Source organism: Biomphalaria glabrata, chromosome 12 (genome assembly GCF_947242115.1).
Source record: "Biomphalaria glabrata chromosome 12, xgBioGlab47.1, whole genome shotgun sequence".
In the NCBI taxonomy this organism is placed as follows: Eukaryota; Metazoa; Mollusca; class Gastropoda; family Planorbidae; genus Biomphalaria; species Biomphalaria glabrata.
Window position 1 is genome coordinate 29,822,533 of NC_074722.1, and position 19,222 is coordinate 29,841,754.

Sequence of the window (19,222 nt, forward strand, 5' to 3'; positions counted from 1 at the left end):
TATCAAAAGAAAGTGCTTGGCATAAATTCTTTAGAATGTAACCAAAAAAAAATTTTATTATCTATTTCTTGTAGTAATTATAAGTATAAATTTACTTATGAAGAACAATTGATATATTTGTTATTTAGTACAACATTAACATGGTTGAACAATATCAAACATTAAGAAATAGAAATGAATGCAGCAGTGAGGACAGTAATGCAGCTTGACTTGTTTGGTCAATGTATGCTCTTTGACATTGTTTTTTTTTTCTGCTGCAGAAACCTGCTAGATGTTTCCAAATCACCCATGAGTTTTAAGTATATTTTTATTCTATTAATGTCAACATCTTTAAAATATGTGTTAAATAGCTGTAGAAATTTTAGAATTTTTCATTGTATAATGTTGAAGGATTGTGGGTTTTTTTGTTTTTGCTCTGTCTTTTAATCAAAGCCAAATATTTGTATTTATAACTAGTCAATGGGAAGATTTCAGTGTGATAAATTTATATTATATATATTTCATATAAAAAATACCAATTTTTTTTTTTTATTATATAATGAGTTACATTTGTAGAAATTTATTTGATTGTATGTGTTATTGTAGCGCTATACTGATTTTTATTTCAACTCTTTTTTTTCTAAATTAGCTTTTATATTCTTATTTACAAATAAATATTTTTATCAAATTGCAATACATTCTTTATAGCAATTAAAATTTTAAAAAGTTTTAACAATAAAATAAAGTAGTTTCTAGGCATAACTGTCATGTGTGATGCCATGAATTTCTAACTGAATAGTTTCAGTATTGTTCCCCCTGACTGAAGCAGTACATTTGTTCTTCAACCATCTGATAAGTGTCAGGCTAATTAAATAGCAAACAAATCTTGATTTCAAATTGTTCTAAAAAATTATCAATTCTTCTTTTTACTCCCAATTTGTTTAAATTTGTATGCTGCTTTTTTATAATTTTCTGCTGAGTTTGTTTGTTTTGTACATAGTTAACTCTAATTTAGAAATAATGGCCTTTGTTAATATGTTTTGAGTGATTGGATTTATCATTGGCCTCCTTCAGTCGTGAAACGACTATGGTTCATCTCGAACACTTTTGCATAAGGCTGTGGAGCCCTATTTTAGAGAGACACTCCCGTCCACATATATTGCATGTCAAGGTGGAGTTCGCTATGTGGTAGAGGAGCTGGCCATTTATCTTGTGGCACGCTTTTAAAGAATTGAGGCCCATGTTTTCTCGCTGTCTATAGCTTTCATGGTCACCGTCTCTCCAACTAGTGTGGTCTAAAGCTATGTCTTCCCAATGGTCAGTATCAATGTTTACTGATTTTAAATCCCTTTTTATCACATCAACATAATGGAGGTGGGGGCGACCAGTTTTTCTTGAACCAGACGCAAGTTGCCTGTACAGAATGATTCTCGGGATGCGATTGTCCCCCATCTGGCAAACATGTCCGAGCCAGCGCAGGTGGCGTTGCTTGATTGGATTTATAAAATTTCATTTAGAATCTTTTTTTTCATCTCTAAAAGAAAAATGTTTTTTTATTAAATTGTAAATTAATATTCTTTAGCAGTAGTGCCACACACAGATAAAAACTAGTCATGCAATAAAGAAAATTTAAATTCCGCACGTTTTTCTCAGAAAGCTTATAAATTTTTGTCATTTTAGTTCAGCATAAATCAGATGTCTTTTTTTCATAGGCCCATTTTGTTGATAATTATAATATACTGTGTTATTTAAAAGAGTTTATGTTGAATTAATAATTCGCAAAATAATCTTTTTTTTTTTCAGGCAGCGTCTCTATTGGTGTGTATATACAAAGAATTATTTCAATAAAATAAGTAAAAATGTAAACAAAAATGTGTAACACCATGACCATATTTTTTTTTTCATTGTAGTAGCACAAATATTAACTATTTTTATTGCATGGTGATTATGTTAGAAACAGTACATAACAACTGTATATTTAAAGGAATGACCATATGTTAAATTTTGTTTTCTTTGGAGTACATTGTTAGTTAAATATTTATATCTATTTGACATGTGCAGTAAACAATGTTTTGAGTGTTTTGCTAAATGTTATTGTTTACAAGCTTACAAGCTTTGGATCTGATTAGATCTCTGTCGTGTTGACTTGTATCAGTCCATTTATAGATCTTGACTTCCAGTAAGGAACAAATTATTAAGCTGCTTTGTTTTTTTCTATACTGGTCTACAAAAGTAACATTCTTATCTGTCTTACATGTATTCATAATATACAATCAGGTAAAACTGCTTACTCTATGCTTATATATTTATTATGTTATCCCAAAATAATTGTATTTGTTCAGGCTTAAGACTAGTATGATAACAAAGAATATCGTTTTTGTGGTAAAATAAATCAATGCCTCATTTCTCTCAATGTATCTTTTTAAAGGAGGCACGGCGGCTGAGTGGTTGAGTGTTTGTCTTCTGAACTGAGGGGTTCCAGGTTTGAAGACTGGGATTTTTTATATTTATAAGGAGTGTCTGAGTCAATCCAGCTCTAATGGGTACTTGACATTAGTTTTGGAAAAATAAAGGATGTTCTTTGTGCTGGCCACATGACACCCTTGTTAACCATGGAGTATAGTAACAGATGACCTTTACATCATCTGCCCCTTAGATTGCAAAGTCTGAAAGAGGAACTTTACTTAGTTATATAAGAACTAGGTTGTAAACATATCAATGAAATTAATTTTTCGTTCTTAATTTAATAAATATGTATAATGATCATACAGGTAAAACCAGATTTGTCCATGTTTTGAAAACATCATGTACTTGTCTTTATTTTCTGACATTATTCACATTATTTTAGTTAAAATAGAAATATTGACCCTTACGTTATAAAATAGTCTTTTAAGGGGAATACAAAATAAATTAAATCAAATCTTTTATCTTCAAAACAATTTAAAATCATTAACAGAATCCCCACTGCTTACAAAAATATACATAGTAGCTAAATGGTAATAATATTATGCGTAATATTATGCATGAGTCTTATGCTTTAATACGTTTAATATAGACATTAAAAGTATTATTATAAGAATAGACACTACTAAATGTGGTTACATGCGAGATATGTATATATTCTCACATGTATTTGTAAAAACATTTAGTAAACATTTAAGTTAATGTATATATATATTCCCATTTTAAAAGAAGCAATCAAATATCATATACATATATATATGTGATATTTGATTGCTTTAAAAATGTGAATATATATATATATATACAATTACTTAAATGGCAAAAGAATGTACACCAAAGAATATGGTGCCTCCCTTCCCTTGGCTTACAGCTCAGTCAATCCTTACAATCATCATCTAAAAGTTTCATGAACTTATCACAATATAGACCAGTACCCAGCAAGATCACTGTCTGTACATTGTAAAAAAAAAAAAATACATTAATTGTTGCAATGTTTGTGTACAAAACAATATTCGTGTGATCAAATTATTGAAACAATTGTTGTGGGATATAGCCAATTTATCCATGTGTAATTTTTAATGTTAGAAAAATCTACTTTATTATTATTTTTGTTATTATTGATTTATACTGAGTTCTCAGATGAACATTTAAATAAATTTTTTTTTTGGGCTATTGTTATTACTGAGATAATCTCAAAACTTGTTGGTATTTATTCAAAAGTCTACAAATTTGTTGGTGTTTTTTTCGGCTCTAAATATTTTATTTCTACAGTAATCTTTGATTTGATTTTAACTGGTAAAACAACATTGGTAGTACATGTCGTAAACGTATTACATTAATGTAGGTATTCTACTAAAGACCAGACATAACCAGGGTCATTATGAGGCACATAATGCTTGTCTCAGTGAAACATCAATAGTGCAAATAGAATTTTTCTTGTGCCTCCACCTTCTTTCACCCTACACACATTTTTTGTTTACATTTGCTAAGAGAAACAGGGAAAATAGAAAAAGAGACTGCTGTATTTTTTTATGATGAGAGTAACTTTCCTTGTTTGTTTATGTTGAAACAATTATAGATATTACACAATTTTATTGCTGGTTAATATGAATTGAAATTTTAAAGATACTGTTAAGGTATAATATCTGCACTGTATCATTTTGGTTTATGCATATTTATTATAATAAATTGAAATATAAATTGAAATATAAATGAATTGAAATTTACTTTGGCTTTAAAATGAAATGTTAAAAGTGTTTCAAGAGTGAAAATACAGTGAACAGCTTTGGTTGTCGTTCGAGGATTTCTTTCCCTGAAAGGGTGTTTTTTTTTATTCAACAATATAGGTCTATTTATTCTAGACTAATTAAATAACACTCTTGTCTGTCTATCTTGCTATTGGCTTCCTTCCTCGGACAGAAGTTTTCTTGAATCTCTTACCACTTCGTTCAGGTCTTGAAAGGTCATTTAGTTTGACTGCAAAAACAAAATTGGAATGTTAATTGTTAATTTTATTAAATTATTCTTTCACTGCTCATTATTTTGCTTGGCAATAATCTTATTTTCATTACAGAAAGTGTTCACATAACAAAAATTGTCCAGTCCATTACTCATTAAATTGATAATGAAACTATCAAAAACAAAATAATAATAATTTTATTTATAAAGTGCTGTCAACAAACAAAATGTAGGCGCAAAGCGCTGTGATAACATTACAAACACAAACACGAGAGCTAAAACGACAAACTAATCTAAAAAGATTTTAAACAGGTAGGTCTTAATGTTCTTCTTGAAAGAAGTGAGCATGTTGTCTGTCTGAAATCAATGGCGAGTGAGTTCCAAACCTTTGGGCCGTAGCTTTTGAGGGAGAAACGTGGCACCACTAGAAGCGATGAGTCCTTTGGGCGTAGGGCTCTCTGAGGGACATGAAGTGATTAGTTCGCTAAGGTACAAGGGCATCTCATTGTTATATATACACTGATGACAAAGTATGGCCACCTTGTAATCGATTCTTGCTTTCACGGGAAGCCAATGGAGCGTGCGCAAGAGCGTAGTAGCAGAATCTCGTCTTGTTTTTCTAAGGACTATTGTTATTCTATTTTGTCATCGGGTATACCTGCTAGCACGGCGTTGCAGTAGTCAAGGCGGAAGAGTATGAATGCCACAGCTAGCTTTTTTGTTGACTCCGTTGTTAAATATGGTCGGATCTGGCCTAATTTGCGCAGCTGCAGATAAAGACCCTTGCAGAGCTGACTTATGTGAGGGTTGGTTAAAGGATAGTGTTGAGTCGAAGAAAACACCAATATTCCGCACTACATGGACAAAAGGAACCTGGCAGTTCGTGATAAAAAGAGAATCTGTGCTCTCGACTTTTGAGACGTTGTTCCGAGTGTCAATCTTAATTATTTCTGTCTTGTCTTCGTTCATCTTGAGTTTATTCTCAACCATTCAATCGCTCACCCTTGCAACGGTACCACTGATTTTCTCTGCCAGTTGCGACACCTCTGAGGGTACTGAGTAATCGTATAACTGTGAGTCATCGGCAAAGAAGTGGTATAAGATGCCGATTGGCCGTATGACACCGCTAAGTGGCTATGTATACATAGTGATCAGTACTGGGCCTAGAACTGATCATTGGGGTACTTCGTACTTCAAGAGTAAGCTTGTTGATTATTGATTAACAACGACACTTTGGGTGCGTTCAGTCAGGTAGGATATAAGCCACGTTAGAAGTAGAACTATTCCTGCTAAACCAAATGGGCAGAGAATCTGGCCATCATAATTTCGTGGCCTAGCGTATCAAAGTCTGCGGACAAGTCCAGCATTGAAAGAATTGAGATGTGGCCTATGTCGGAATTGTGAAGTAAGTCGTTTAGTACTCTGACCACTGCTGTCTCTGTGCTGCGGCACTTCCTATATGCAGATTGAAATTCTTCCAAGAGACAGTACTGTTCAAGATGAGAAAGAATTTGTGCTAACACGATGTAATCCAGACACTTTGACAGGAAGGGGAGATTTGATACCGGGCGATAGTTTTTTTTTAGACATTCCGGGTCAAGACTGGATTTCTTTAATAAGGGCCTGACAAGTGCATGCTTAAACTGATGTGGTACAATGCCTGAAGTCAGTGAAGAGTTCACAATGTTAGAATTGTGGATACAAGCTCATCTAAACATTCAAGGATCAAGGAAGTTGGAATGGGATCAATGTCACATGACTTATTTGCCATCTTTAAAAATAATACTTTTGACATAATCTTCAGAGACACGCTGAAACTCGCAAAAAGGAGAATTTTGAAAGATTGGAGAGTGGTCAAGCTGTGATGAGAGGGATGGCATGTCATTTGTAATCAGTTTAATCTTGCCAATGAAGAATCTATTGAAGGAATCAGGGAGTTCAGATGCTGGGATAGATGACGGCAAACGTTCGTTATTAGCTTCCCCTAACATTTCAGCGGTGATCCTAAACAGCTCCTTTGAAGAATCACAAGTTTCGATTTTGTGTCGAATATGACTAGCTTTTGCGTCTCTAATCATGCGGTTCACCTAGTTATTTTCTAGGATGTAGATTTGTCGATGTATCGTCAGACCTGTCTTTTGAAATGTACGTTCGGCACGTCGGCGAATAAGTTTGGGCAATCTTTACGTCTTCCGTCATTCAGGGTGCAGATGGCCTAACTGAGACTGTACGAGTGACAAAAGGTGCATGGCTATCCAGCAACTTTTCCAAGCAAGAATTGTAATTGCTGAGAACGTCTGTATTGCTCTGTTACAACAGCAAAGAGGTCACGTCCATTTTGAAGGAGGCAATGTCTATGGCTTTAAGTTTACGGGAAGTCACGTTTTTCCTTGGCCTTTTTGTTTTTGATAGGCGCATTTCAATGTGTACAAGAAAATGACCTGACAAGCCGCGGTCTAAGACATTGAGTTTTTCAGTAACACCGTTTACGTCTCATTTTCACGGTCGAAATGCAAGTTCACATCGTCTATGACAAATAGATCTTTTGTTGCTATGTGACTGTCAAGAAGATCTTGAAATTCTTAGATGAAATCTTTTCTCTTGCTTGGTGGTGGGCGGTACAAGACAATAAAAGTCAGTGTTCTACTGTGGTTGGAGAGGCGAAACTCGCACATCTCAAAGGTAGTGTACGGTGAGCTGTCAGGTCTTATTGTTACATATTTGGCTAGACTAAGCAAAGCATTATGGTTTATTAAAAGAAGTTTCTATAAATCAAATAAGAACATAAAACTAAAATATTATTTAACTTTGGTTATGCCAATAATAGAATATGCATCCTCAACTCAAGAAAACATTAAGAAACTGGAACAGACACAAAATGGAGCAGTGTGATTCATAACAAACGAATATTCACATTTGACTAGAGTAACACCTTTAGTAAAATCACTAAATTAGGAAAACCTTCAGGATAGAAGACATAAAAGTAAAGTTTACAATTATATATAAAATACTGAACCATAATCTTCAAATACAAAAACAAAACCTAATAAAATACTCAGAAAGACTCAAAGATAAAGGCACATTCAAACAAATTTGTACAAATGCTCCTTCTTCTCTAGTGCTATTAGTGCATGGAATGAGTCGCCTGATCCAGCCAGAAAAAATAGTTACTTTAGAGAATTTTGGTCATCGGTTAACATGCATGACTAGAAGCATGACACGTAGGATGCAATCATCTTCTTTTTTTTTTTTTTGAAGTAACATCTGTATTATATAAGATAAGAAGATAAAACTGCTGACACATCATTACCACTCTTCATGCCCAGAAACAAATTATTATCAGCATTTTTTCTCCCATACTGAGCTGTGGCAACAAACAATGAAACTAATCATATATGGATCTCAAGAGTTACTTTGGCATCTGTCTTGCCATCACTGCACTCATTGGCTGATGCTTGAGTTTACTTAATACAGGCCTAAGAAAAATTGACCTGTTCTGATGGAGTACTTTTAGTTAACAAATCAAGGGTAAGATTGTTTTTAGAAAATTAATTTCCCCTTTTTACACTTAGAGGTCCAACAGAAAGTTAAGTAGCCAGCATAATGCCTGCCTTTCATTTTTGTATTTCAGGACAGAAGACTCAAAAGTAAAGTAGCAATTATACATAAAACACTGAACCATAATCTTTAAATACAAAAACAAAATTTAATAAAATACTCTGAAAGACACAAAGATAAAGGCACATTCCTCGTCCCATATGCTAGGACAAATTTGTACAAATACTCTTTCTTCCCTAGTGTTATTAGGGCATGGAATGGGTTGCCTGAGCTAGCCAGGAAAACCAGTGACTTGACAGAATTTAAGTCATTGGTTAATACGCATGACTAAATGCATGACGCGTAGGACGTAATCATCTTCTTTTTTGAAGAAACGTCTGTATTATATAAGATAAGATAAGATAAATATCAAGTAGACCTAACCATTTTCATCTGGATGATTTAGGTGGCCACCTTAAAATCCTTGATTAAAATGTGCATGTGATTCACACAACACTCAACTCCACAGACCAAAACTTTGCCATCGAGCACCATAGATATCACTTTGATAAAAAAGATTTCATGGCATTCCAGATCTAACTTTACATGATGACTCTTTTATCTCATAATATATGTAATATAATAATCCACCTTCACAGTGTGCCTAATCACTTACCAAGTAAATCTGGGTTGATCTTGTCTAAATGATTTAGTAAAGAAATATATCGGTTTGGTCCATTTTCACCTTCCTCTGAAAGTTTATCATACAAATAATTATACACAATGGTACACATACCCCCACACCCATTCAGTAGGTATAATACTGTAACAACACATGAACTTTATGGTTAAATGTAACATCAATACAGATTTATATATTTAATCCTGTGCAGTCTTAGATATTAATTTAGATTTTATTATATTCTACTTTCAAATTCAAACAAATTATAATTGTTCTTGATGCCAGAGATTAGGATTATTTCTTGTGCGCATGTATGTATTTACCCACTCACATATGGAAAATATGTTCATATTTTCACACAAACACACACATTTGCAATAGAATAAAATTAGTCTTTTAAAATATTGCCTGTGTTATCTTTCCTATCACATTTACCTCCCCTTTCATTTGCTGCCTTCCTTTTTTAAAAAAAATTCACTACAATGAAAAGTGTCTTTCGTAATTCAGTCAACAAAAAAGTTTGAATCAGTAAAACGAAACAAAACTTACTTTCCACTCGTATGACAACGTAAGTCTCTCTTCCGGTGACGTAATCTGATGCATAATCTTCTGAAGACATTGGCAAGTTTTTTATTTGTCCGTCAAGATCAACCAAATCAAGTACCACTTAAACAAAAAAAGTGAAATGAAAATAATTAATTAGCAATAGTTCATTAACTAATTGGTTATTTTGTTTTATTATTGATTCTTTTTTTTGTCAGTTACAAGGATGTATTACTTGTCCCTGTAGTACAAAATTTCAACTTGATCTGCGATTGGGTGCGGGAGAAATAACGTGTAGATTACAGGCAGAGTGAGTTGATATAAGCTTTGTAAAAAAAAAAAAAAGGAGGGGAGGGAGGTAAAGCACATATTTAAAGTGTGGCTATTTTACTACTTTATAGAATTTCTCATTGCCAAGTTATGATTTTGAAAAGCGATAACTTGATAAAAAGATATTCTTGATATTAGTATCACAAAGATAAGATAGATAAGATATTTGTTTATTGGTCCAATCAGATGGAGATTCATTTTGACTACAATTTCATCACCTCAGCTTGCTTGTTTTCTAAGCAAGAATTTTCAATTGTAAATTTTGGTGAATTTATCTTTCCAGGTTTAGACATGCCTGTTGAATACTTCAACAAAAAATAAAATAGCAGACTTGAATGTCATTGAAATACAGTGGGTTTTTTTCTCTTTATGACAACACACGACCATTACTATAAGCAACAAGTCTGCTTACAATGTAATTATTTAAAGATCTATAATAATCTAGGCTATCATGAATGTGCCACTATTCAAATTCCAATACGTCTTAAAACAAACTCTTACTGTCATTGTCACAATCACAGATTCTTCTGATGCATTGAACAAACGTCTGTGTCGGACACCTGGGGTTGAGTAGAGCTTCTTTATCGTCTGCAACACAAAAACATATATATTTATATATATATAACCTTTGCGTTTTTATTTTATATTCTCAAACAGATGTCCCTTTAAGTTTTTTTCGGCATTTATTTGTGGAGTGAGGTAGGATATTTCTTGATCGTTTCCCCTAAATGTGTACGCACTTAAAAGGCAAAACCAACGTGGACACTGTCCACTCTGCCGGCATCACTTGTCCCTGCAGTCCCTGGACTATCTTTATTTTTAGAAAACCAGCATGTAAATTAATTCATTTATTGAATTGCGAACATGTACTAGACAAATAGGCCTTATATCGAATGTTAACTGTTCATCTTGTAAATGTATTTTTTCAACCACAGTGTAGGTACGGGATTTTAAGAACCAGTGTGTAGATCTGCTCTATTTAATTGCTTTGATATTTTATGGCAAGGAGACGAGCGAAACGTTTAAAACAATGTTTGTTTGTTTTATGTAGAACAACTAATTGATTTTTTAGAAAAAGTGCTTTATCATTAATTTAGATAAGGTTTCTGATGTTCCATATCTTATGTTCTTATAAAAGAACACTGGTTGACACTATAACATTTATTTATTTATTTTTTTAGATCTAGTATTTAGACTTTGATGTTGTATGTACATCTTGGCCTAGCCATTTAGGCTTATACCGAGTTATACTCATATGTAATTTGAGACTATATGTTACTGCATGTTTGTTTGCCATGTCTTTAGTGTGCAATAAATAAATCTAAATCGGCCTACGAGTTGTTTTTGTCCGTCATTTATTCTTCTGTGCCAAACCCACCACATGCTGTGGAAGTCTTGTCTATGGGCATCGCTAAGTCAGCTAGTTATTCTTCTGCACCCGCTAAACCATTTATGTCCTCCACGAAGCGCAAGTTAGTAATTCTTCTTCTTCCAATGCTTACAGTACCTTCGTAGCCTTCGAGAGCATTTTCCATTATCCCTTCAAATATTGAAAAGAGTAGGTGAAAGTAGGCAGCCTTGTCTCATTCCAACTGTGGTTTTAAACCAGTCCCCAATGTTATTGTTGAAGTAGTAGCACTAGTAGCCTGATTGTTCTGGATTACTTGGATTCTGGACAACATGCTATACCACTTTTAAGAAGAACATTAAGACCTACTTGTTTAAAACTTTTTTAGATTAACTGTTATTCTAGCAATTGTGTTTATGTTTGTAATGTTGTTACAGCGCCTTGAGCCTACATTTTGTTTGTTAACAGCGCTTTATAAATAAAATTATTATTATTATTATTATTTATTACTTTTATTATGTTTTATTTACATCGTCGCCCATATATATGCTATATTCTGTCATAAACATTCTTGAAATCAATAAAGACTTTAAAAAGATTCTGTTGGTGTTAAAGGTATTTCTCGCTGAGAATACTGAGGTTTAGGATTTATTCTGTTTTGCTGCGACCTTGTCTAAAACGGCTTGTTCTTCTAATAAACTTTGTCTGCCATCCGTTTTTAGTTGGTTTAGTATAGTTTTTAACGTGACTTTGGGACTGATGGTGCAGTAGTACTGACAGAGTTGTAAATTGCCTCTTTTTACAAGAGTGATGATGGGTGATTGGGTCCATGACTTGCGTCATCTCCTGGCTGCCAGATCTTGTTGAAAATCTTAAAAAAGTGCGTTCATCATGGTTTCTCCTCAAGTGTAAAGAAACTCACCAAGAATGTTGTCAACTCCGGCTGATTTTCCCTTTTTATTTTCAGGACTTTCACCGCTGATGCTACTTCAGAGCAAAGAATACGATATTCTTCGATGCTGGATACTTGCGGGACGTTTAGTAGCTTCATGATTTAAGGTGATTTATTTCGCAAAGAGAGAGTTCTGTTTTTAGCGGCCCCAGAAAGGGGAAAAGACGCTATTAGTTTTGTGTGGCCTGTCTGCACTGGCGGATCCAGGGGGGGGGGCGGACGAATTTTAGTATAGAATTCACACAATTTGTATACAAATTTATAACTTATGTTAAAAATATATACTAATTATTTATATTTCAACCTATTTTTTTATTATTTCGCCCCCTCCTCTAGTATGTTGACCGATTTGGTGGGGTCGGGAGGGGGCAATGGTATCAATCTCGCCCCCCCCCCATATACTTTCGAGTGGGGGGGGGCGGTCCAATTTATTTGTAGAAATCACAGCTTGCTAACAGAATCAATTAAATATCTATATGATTAAAACTTGTTATTGATATTTTAACCCATCTTTATATTATGTCGTTCCCTGTTTACCGTTTGGGGGGGGGGCGAATACCTCTACTGCCCTTCCCACCTAAACCATTTGAGTGGGGGGGGGCGGTCCTACTTTTATGGAGAAATCATAGTTTGTGAACAAAATTAGTTGAATTAATCTATAAATTTTATATTATGTCGCTCCCTTTCTGGTATCTTGGTCGATTCGGTGGGGTTGGGGGAGGGTGATTGCATGTACTGCCCTTTCCACTCTAGCACTCTGAGTGGGGGGGGGGCGGTCCTATTTTTATGGAGAATCATAGTTTGTGAACAAAATTAGTTGAATATCTATATAATATAAACTACGTATTGATATGTGAACCCATTGTATATTATGTCGTACCATACTCTAATCTCAAATTTTATCATTAGTAAATTTAAATGAAAAAGGGTTGTACCAGGTGGGAAGGGCGATATATGCAATTGCATTTCCCCCATCGGACAAACCAATACTTTTTCTTTTAGTATTATAGTTTAGAAATTACAAAATGTAAAAAATCTGCCACTACTATAATTTATATATACTATAAATTAAATTCTTATATCGAGTCGCCCTACTTTTTTTTTTTTATTCTTTAATGCCAAATGCAATCTTTAGCAGAAATTATTAAAGGAGCGAGGATTAATCGTTTTCATTCTACCGCCCCTCCCATTTCCAGAGTTTATGTAATTTCACATGAATTTATCATAATTATTTTAAGAAAGACTTTGCATTGGAAAAGTTAGAATTCAAACGAAATTTTTCAGTATAAGAGTCATGATTGAGATGAGTTCTAAACTCAAATAATATTTACATAGTCGCCTTTTCCCAACCTTTACTCAATCTGATATTTTTCTAGCTAATTAAATTTGGGACTATAACTCACAATTTATACTAGAGTTTTCTTGAATACTATTTATCGAATAAGTTTTTTTTCGGCGGCGATCCTCAAAGCCAAAATCTAAATATGTGGGGTATCTTATTTTTTCAAGGAACAAATCGGTTTTATTTGCAATGTATTAAGGGCCTATAAATTCATATTAGAATATCTTTCAAGGTCCTTTTTTTTTAATAGTATGAATAATGAGGTTTAGGTCAGGAGAATGCGTTTCTGCAGTGAAGAATGCAAGAAAACGCTTTTGTCCTTTCGGGCTTCGCACCTAACTCCATTGATGAATAATGAGCTGTAGATGTCAAGAAAATGCGTTTCTGCAGTGAAAAATGCAAGAAAACGCTTTTAGCGTCGGGGCTTCGCCTTGAACTTCATTGATGAATAATAAGCTGTAGATGTCAGGAGAATGCGTTTCTGTAGTGAAGAATGCAAGAAAACGCTTTTAGCGTCGGGGCTTCGCCTTGAACTTCATTGATGAATGATGAGCTGTAGATGTCAGGAGAATGCGTTTCTGCAGTGAAGAATACAAGAAAACGCTTTTGGCGTCGGGGCTACGCCCCGAACTCCATTAATGAATAGTAAGCTTTAGATGTCAGGAGAATGCGTTTCTGCAGTGAAGAATGCAAAAAAACGGTTTTGTCGTCGGGGTTTCGCCCCGAACTCCATTGATGAATAATAAGCTTTAGATGTCAGGAGAATGCGTTTCTGCAGTGTAGAATACAAGAAAATGCTTTTGTCGTCGGGGCTTCGCCCCGAACTTCATTGATGTATGATGAGCTATAGATGTCAGGAGAATGCGTTTCTTCAGTGAAAAATGCAAGAAAATGCTTTTGTCGTCGGGGCTTCGCCCCGAACTTTATTGATGAATGATGAGCTTTAGATGTCAGGAGAATGCGTTTCTGCAGTGAAGAATGCAAGATAACGCTTTTGTCGTCGGGGCTTCGCCCCGAATTCCATTGATGAATAATAAGCTTTTAATGTCAAGAGAATGCGTTTCTGCACTGAAGAATGCAAGAAATTGCTTTTGTCGTCGGGGCTTTGCCCCAAACCCCACTAGGGAACCTTATCGCGTTGCCCCACTTTTTCGCCGAAGGTTGAGAAATGCTGCTTTTTAAAATTCTCATATATATATATATATATATATATATATATATATATATATATATATATATATATATATATATATATATGTGTGTGTGTGTGTGTGTGTGTGTGTGTGTGTGTGTGTGTGTGTGTGTGTGTGTGTGTGTGTGTGTGTGTGTGTGTGTGTGTGTGTGTGTGTGTGTGTGTGTGTGTGTGTGTGTGTATGTGTGTTCTGTACACACGTTTATGCATAGGGTTAGGGTTTACTGGGCGTTAGGGTTAGGGTTTGAAAAAAAATCGCCCCCCCCCCCACTCCAAAGTTCTGGATCCGCCAGTGCCTGTCTGTCCGTCGTCCATCCGACCCGTTTAGATCTCGTAAACTAGAAAAGATAGTGAAAATCCGACATAATATACTTTATGCCATTCAAAGATCTGATGCAACGGCTACTATTTTCTATTTTGAAAGCGAAAAATCTAATTTTTTAAATCACTTATGCAAGCAATTTTTTCATAAAAATACACCACTTTTACAACTATTCATTATTAATAGTAACAAACACTTGAGGCTTATTTTTAACACATTTAAATAGACAGTTGTAGATTTTTTGTCAATTGTTTTTACTTCTAGGCTTATTGTTAAGTTATGTAAGTTCTGTTATACTAAGTACTATATTTATACACACACAAAAAATATTATTTTTTAAAGAGAAAAAATCTATTTAGTATGGGTACAAGTCAGACATAATATAAAACAACAATTAATAAGTATTTTTTCATAATATAGCGTGAACTGTATTGGGTGACATTCAGGATAGTATAAAACACCTAACCAAAGAAAAAACAATTTTTTTATTTTTTTTTTACGGAAATGTTTTATTCATGAGGAATACGAGATTGGCCCTTAACAAAACAATTAGACCAATTAGATATTCATTATAATACATCAGTTAGGCCAAGTTCACATCTAACTTCACATTCACTTTCAGCTATCCTTTGGTCTGCTGGACCGCTGAGGCACCACACGAGATCTGTTAATCTTTTTTTCTCCATTATTTTCTGTCATTTGTCTTTGAAAGAATTTCATTCTGATAAAATTGAAACCTGCCTTTTTACCTGCCTGGGTGGACCATTCCAGGGTCGATTTTCAGTTTGTGTTTCCACACAAACTGTCTTTGTAACCTTATTTTTCTTTTCATAAACAAATTTCTCTGGCAACACGGTGGTATTTTGGTCATCGGATATTGTTCTGAAAATACTAGGACGTAGGCTATTACTAATCCCCACTATTCCAACCAACTTGATAGCTACCAAAAAGATACGTACAAGACCAATTTGTATCAGCATGTAAATCCATGACCATCGTCTCGGCAGTCAATGGCTCTACCACCGTAACCTTATACCTGCTTCATGGTAAGTATTTCAAACTTACCTCCGTACTTGATAACAACAAAACTTGGATTCTGGGATGTGTTCATATGATCTCTGTTCATTGTTCAGGTTTAACAAGTAGACCCTACCGCACACAAGTTTGAAACCATGCAACGCCAACTAACACTTGTGTACGCCAAGTCAAGACAAAGCTAAAACCAACAAAACAAAATAATTGTTAGTCCTACCCTTGGAAAGTATTTGGCAGTGGCGTAGCCAGGGTGGGGAAGAGGGGGAGAATTTGAAAATTCCCGGGGCCCTATTTGAAAGGGTTCCCCAAATGAGTGTTCGAAATTGTTTTGTTTTTTACATTAAATTTTAAATATTACGCAAAATGCTGAGGGACCCCAAAGAGGCCAAGCCCCTCGGGCCCCCAAATGATGGCAAATTCCTAGCTACACCACTGGTATTTGGCATTTTAAAAAAGTGGGCACTACTCCACGTCTTTCTTAAAAATGTATTTTATAAACTTTATTTCAGCCTGCCAATTTAGTTGTTCTCTTCTCTCTTGTTTAGATTACAATTTTAGCCTACATACCAACATAAATAACAAACATAAAGAGGGGGAAACATAACAGCCTACATACCAACATAAATAACAAACATAAAGAGAGGGAACATAACAGTCTACATAGTAGACAGCTCTATACACCTGAATTACATGTAATAAAAGCAAAGTTGCATGGAGAGGGGTGGGGGGGGGTGCTGCTTGTACGTATGCGATAATAAATCTTTTCATTGGAACAGACGTCAATCCTGGAAAGTGGAGTTACTTCTCTTCCAAAGGGAAATAATTTGGAAGAATAATGTTTTGTTTTGTTGTTTGCTTGTTTTTAACGGTGAACGTCTATTGTAAACAGGGAATGTGTTGGCCTAAAGTAAACAATAGAGACAACAAAATAGTTCTTTTTAAAACAGGCACTGCACACAAAAAAATTGTCACGTCTTATTATTAAATGAGTTTATTTAGTAATGTAAAATTTTATAAAGGAAAAGAAGCCTACATATCCTGATGGCTATGACTCCATTAAAATCCAACTGAATCGTTGCACTTCGCAATGGCAGTATAGAAAGAATAAAGTCTAAGACCACAGCACATCACACTTTTTTTTTTTTAAATATCCAAACTGTAGTTGAAAACTGTTTGATTTAACCGTGCCTAGACAATAACTATCTTACATACATATAAAAACAAAACTAAATCTTCAGTTCCCAAGTGTGTAGCATACACTGTACTCCGCTACATGTCCTATATAGTCATACACACAGTCACACAGACACTAGATCTAATCAAAACAGAGAATTAAATCTTAAGCTTTGTGGGTAACCCAGTATTTATGTTCGCTATTGACACAGCTAGCCTTACAGTATCAATAAATTACACCGCTTTTGCCCCTCCTAAGCTGATACTAGTGAAGCCCCGATCAAGTATTCTATTCAAGCGTTCCATTCGATACATGCGATGCCCTGAATTAAAATAAAAAAAAATTACTTGCCAACAAAATTCCACTTCCAAAGCATATACATATACGAACGAAATACAACATATGCTAATGAAAAAAAACTATGTATGTAGATGATTTATGCCTGTGTTTTTTTTTTTATTATTTTAATATATACAGTTCAAACTCTATACAAATCGTTACGAGTTTTTTTCCCAGGCTATAGATAGCACTGCCGCTGTCAAAAAAAATTGTTTGTCTTTGTAAGTCGTCTGCTTGAGTTTGACACGTAAGTTTGTTGTGGTGGCCAAGATTGTCTCCCTTATGCTTTTGACAAATTTTATTCTTTCAATAGAGATTATAAGTTCCGACTTTCAGGGGTAAGCAATCAGCGTTGCAGTTGATTAAATTTTAACAGACTACTAGCTCAATTGATCTTGTTCATAAGGGTATACACTATCGTATGAAAGAAACAAACGTGTCGACAAAATAAAATCTATTCACATGAATGATAAAGGCACGGGGATATACAAATATGCACAGAGTTTAAAAATAAAGAATATAATTCGTTTCGTTTTATTAATACTATAAACAGCACGACACCCGTTCTAATATATAAGTTTACCTTTATGAACAAATAAATAACGACAAAATTCTTCTTTTATTCATATGAAACAAAACTTGACAGAGCCTTTTGCCAGGCCACAGATGTGACCAACAGGCAATACCTGGCAAGTTGAGGATTAATTTATTTATTTACATTGAAATTTATGCCAAAAAAAAAAAAAGCTCACATATAATCACATAGCCTTTCCAGAGATTTCTGATACAGTTCGTTCGTTGTTTTTTTTTTTTGTTTTTTTTAATAAATTAAGAACTCTTCCACACTCATTGGTCGTCACTGAGAAGTACATTGAATTCATAAAGCGCTGGTTGTGAGTGTGTATGTGTTTCGTGTGTGAATGTTGTTCGTATTCGCATCTATATCGTTATTGTTACAGTAGTTACGCTGAGGTGGTCAATTGTAGTCAAACTGAATTTCTATTTGATTGGACCACTACAAATTATCTTTATCTTATTTCGGTGCTTCAGTACAACTAATAAAACGCTAACACTGATTTCAATTGTTACCTTATACACTCACATTTTCACAAGGTTTTCAATTCTCCAAGGTGCTTGATTCTATAGTCTTAACGACACAGAAAATTACAGGGTTTTGTTATTTCTAGTAATGCCTGTGTTTTGTATTTACGTTGATTGGCTACTGAGTCGTATATCTTGATTTCAAATTTACCGATAACAAACGAAAACTGATCAATATTTAAGAAATTAGGGTTCATAGCCTATTGATTTTTTGTCTACGATACGTGCGTTAAAATTTTTGATTAGAATTATCTGTTAGTATTTGATAAAGATTATTTTAAGCAGTGTTTACATAACTTTGAAATGCCTATGATATTAACTGCAATGTGGGGATTGGAAGTGTTAGAAAATGCATCAATGCATATACTAGGCTCTACACATTAGCGCCCGAAGGGGGGTGCAAGGTGGTGAATACGGTTTCCGAGTGGCAAAATTCTAACCATTTTTTTTTTTTTTGCGACAAAGGGAAATTTGAGACTTTTAATTACAGTGGGGTCCAGGCGCCGTGCCTTGAGGTCTCGCTACTCCCCACCCGGCACCTTTTTTTTTCACCCTCCTCCAAAGCACAAGCAATTTTTTTTTCAATGATACATAGAAATTAAAGTCTCTACTATAATATCTTTGATCATATCTTGATCTATGTGTTCGTGTAATTAGCATTCCGAGGGTCAGATTTACGGAGACACCTCGCTGTATTGAACTTAATTGAACCGCTATGAATTGTTCGATAGGGTTGCAGTTTTATATACTTTTCACGTAGGGAGACTCCCAGTAAAACTAGTCAAGGGAAAGACAACTTGGAGAAGAAGAATGTAACGAATCGATCGTCCTGAACTCTACTAAGACTCTAAGACTAATCGATCGACGGATTTCGGATAAGATAATAAAAAAGAAGAAAATACAACGATGTAGACTTTTTAAAGC

The 19,222-nt window shown here is 34.4% G+C and overlaps 1 protein-coding gene across 4 annotated transcripts; it reads right to left on the minus strand.

Annotated features, from left to right (window-relative positions):
* Positions 1 to 399: 399 nt before the first annotated feature.
* Positions 400 to 17,349, minus strand: LOC106051548 (uncharacterized). Of its 4 annotated transcripts, none has more exons than XM_056006588.1 (6): positions 17,210 to 17,349; positions 15,715 to 15,865; positions 9,995 to 10,081; positions 9,170 to 9,286; positions 8,615 to 8,689; positions 400 to 4,419 (listed from the first exon to the last, which is right to left on the minus strand). In XM_056006588.1, exons 2-6 carry the CDS (start codon positions 15,773 to 15,775, stop codon positions 4,331 to 4,333), a joined length of 429 nt encoding a protein of 142 aa, XP_055862563.1. In that variant the 5' UTR covers positions 15,776 to 15,865; positions 17,210 to 17,349; the 3' UTR covers positions 400 to 4,330. The 4 variants fall into 4 exon arrangements, with proteins under 4 accessions (XP_055862563.1, XP_055862564.1, XP_055862565.1 ...); XM_056006589.1 differs by lacking the exon at positions 17,210 to 17,349 and adding an exon at positions 16,897 to 17,110; XM_056006590.1 differs by lacking the exon at positions 17,210 to 17,349 and adding an exon at positions 16,943 to 17,109.
* Positions 17,350 to 19,222: the final 1,873 nt, after the last annotated feature.

Coding starts and splice junctions, on each gene's coding strand:
- LOC106051548 (XM_056006588.1), bottom strand. CDS start 15,775: ATGAACAGAGATCATATGAACACATCCCAGAATCCAAGTTTTGTTGTT. Junction 10,082..15,714: donor TGTTGTTATCAAGTACGGAG/GTAAGTTTGAAA, acceptor TTTGTGTTGCAG/ACGATAAAGAAGCTCTACTC. Junction 9,287..9,994: donor CTGTGATTGTGACAATGACA/GTAAGAGTTTGT, acceptor TTTTTGTTTAAG/TGGTACTTGATTTGGTTGAT.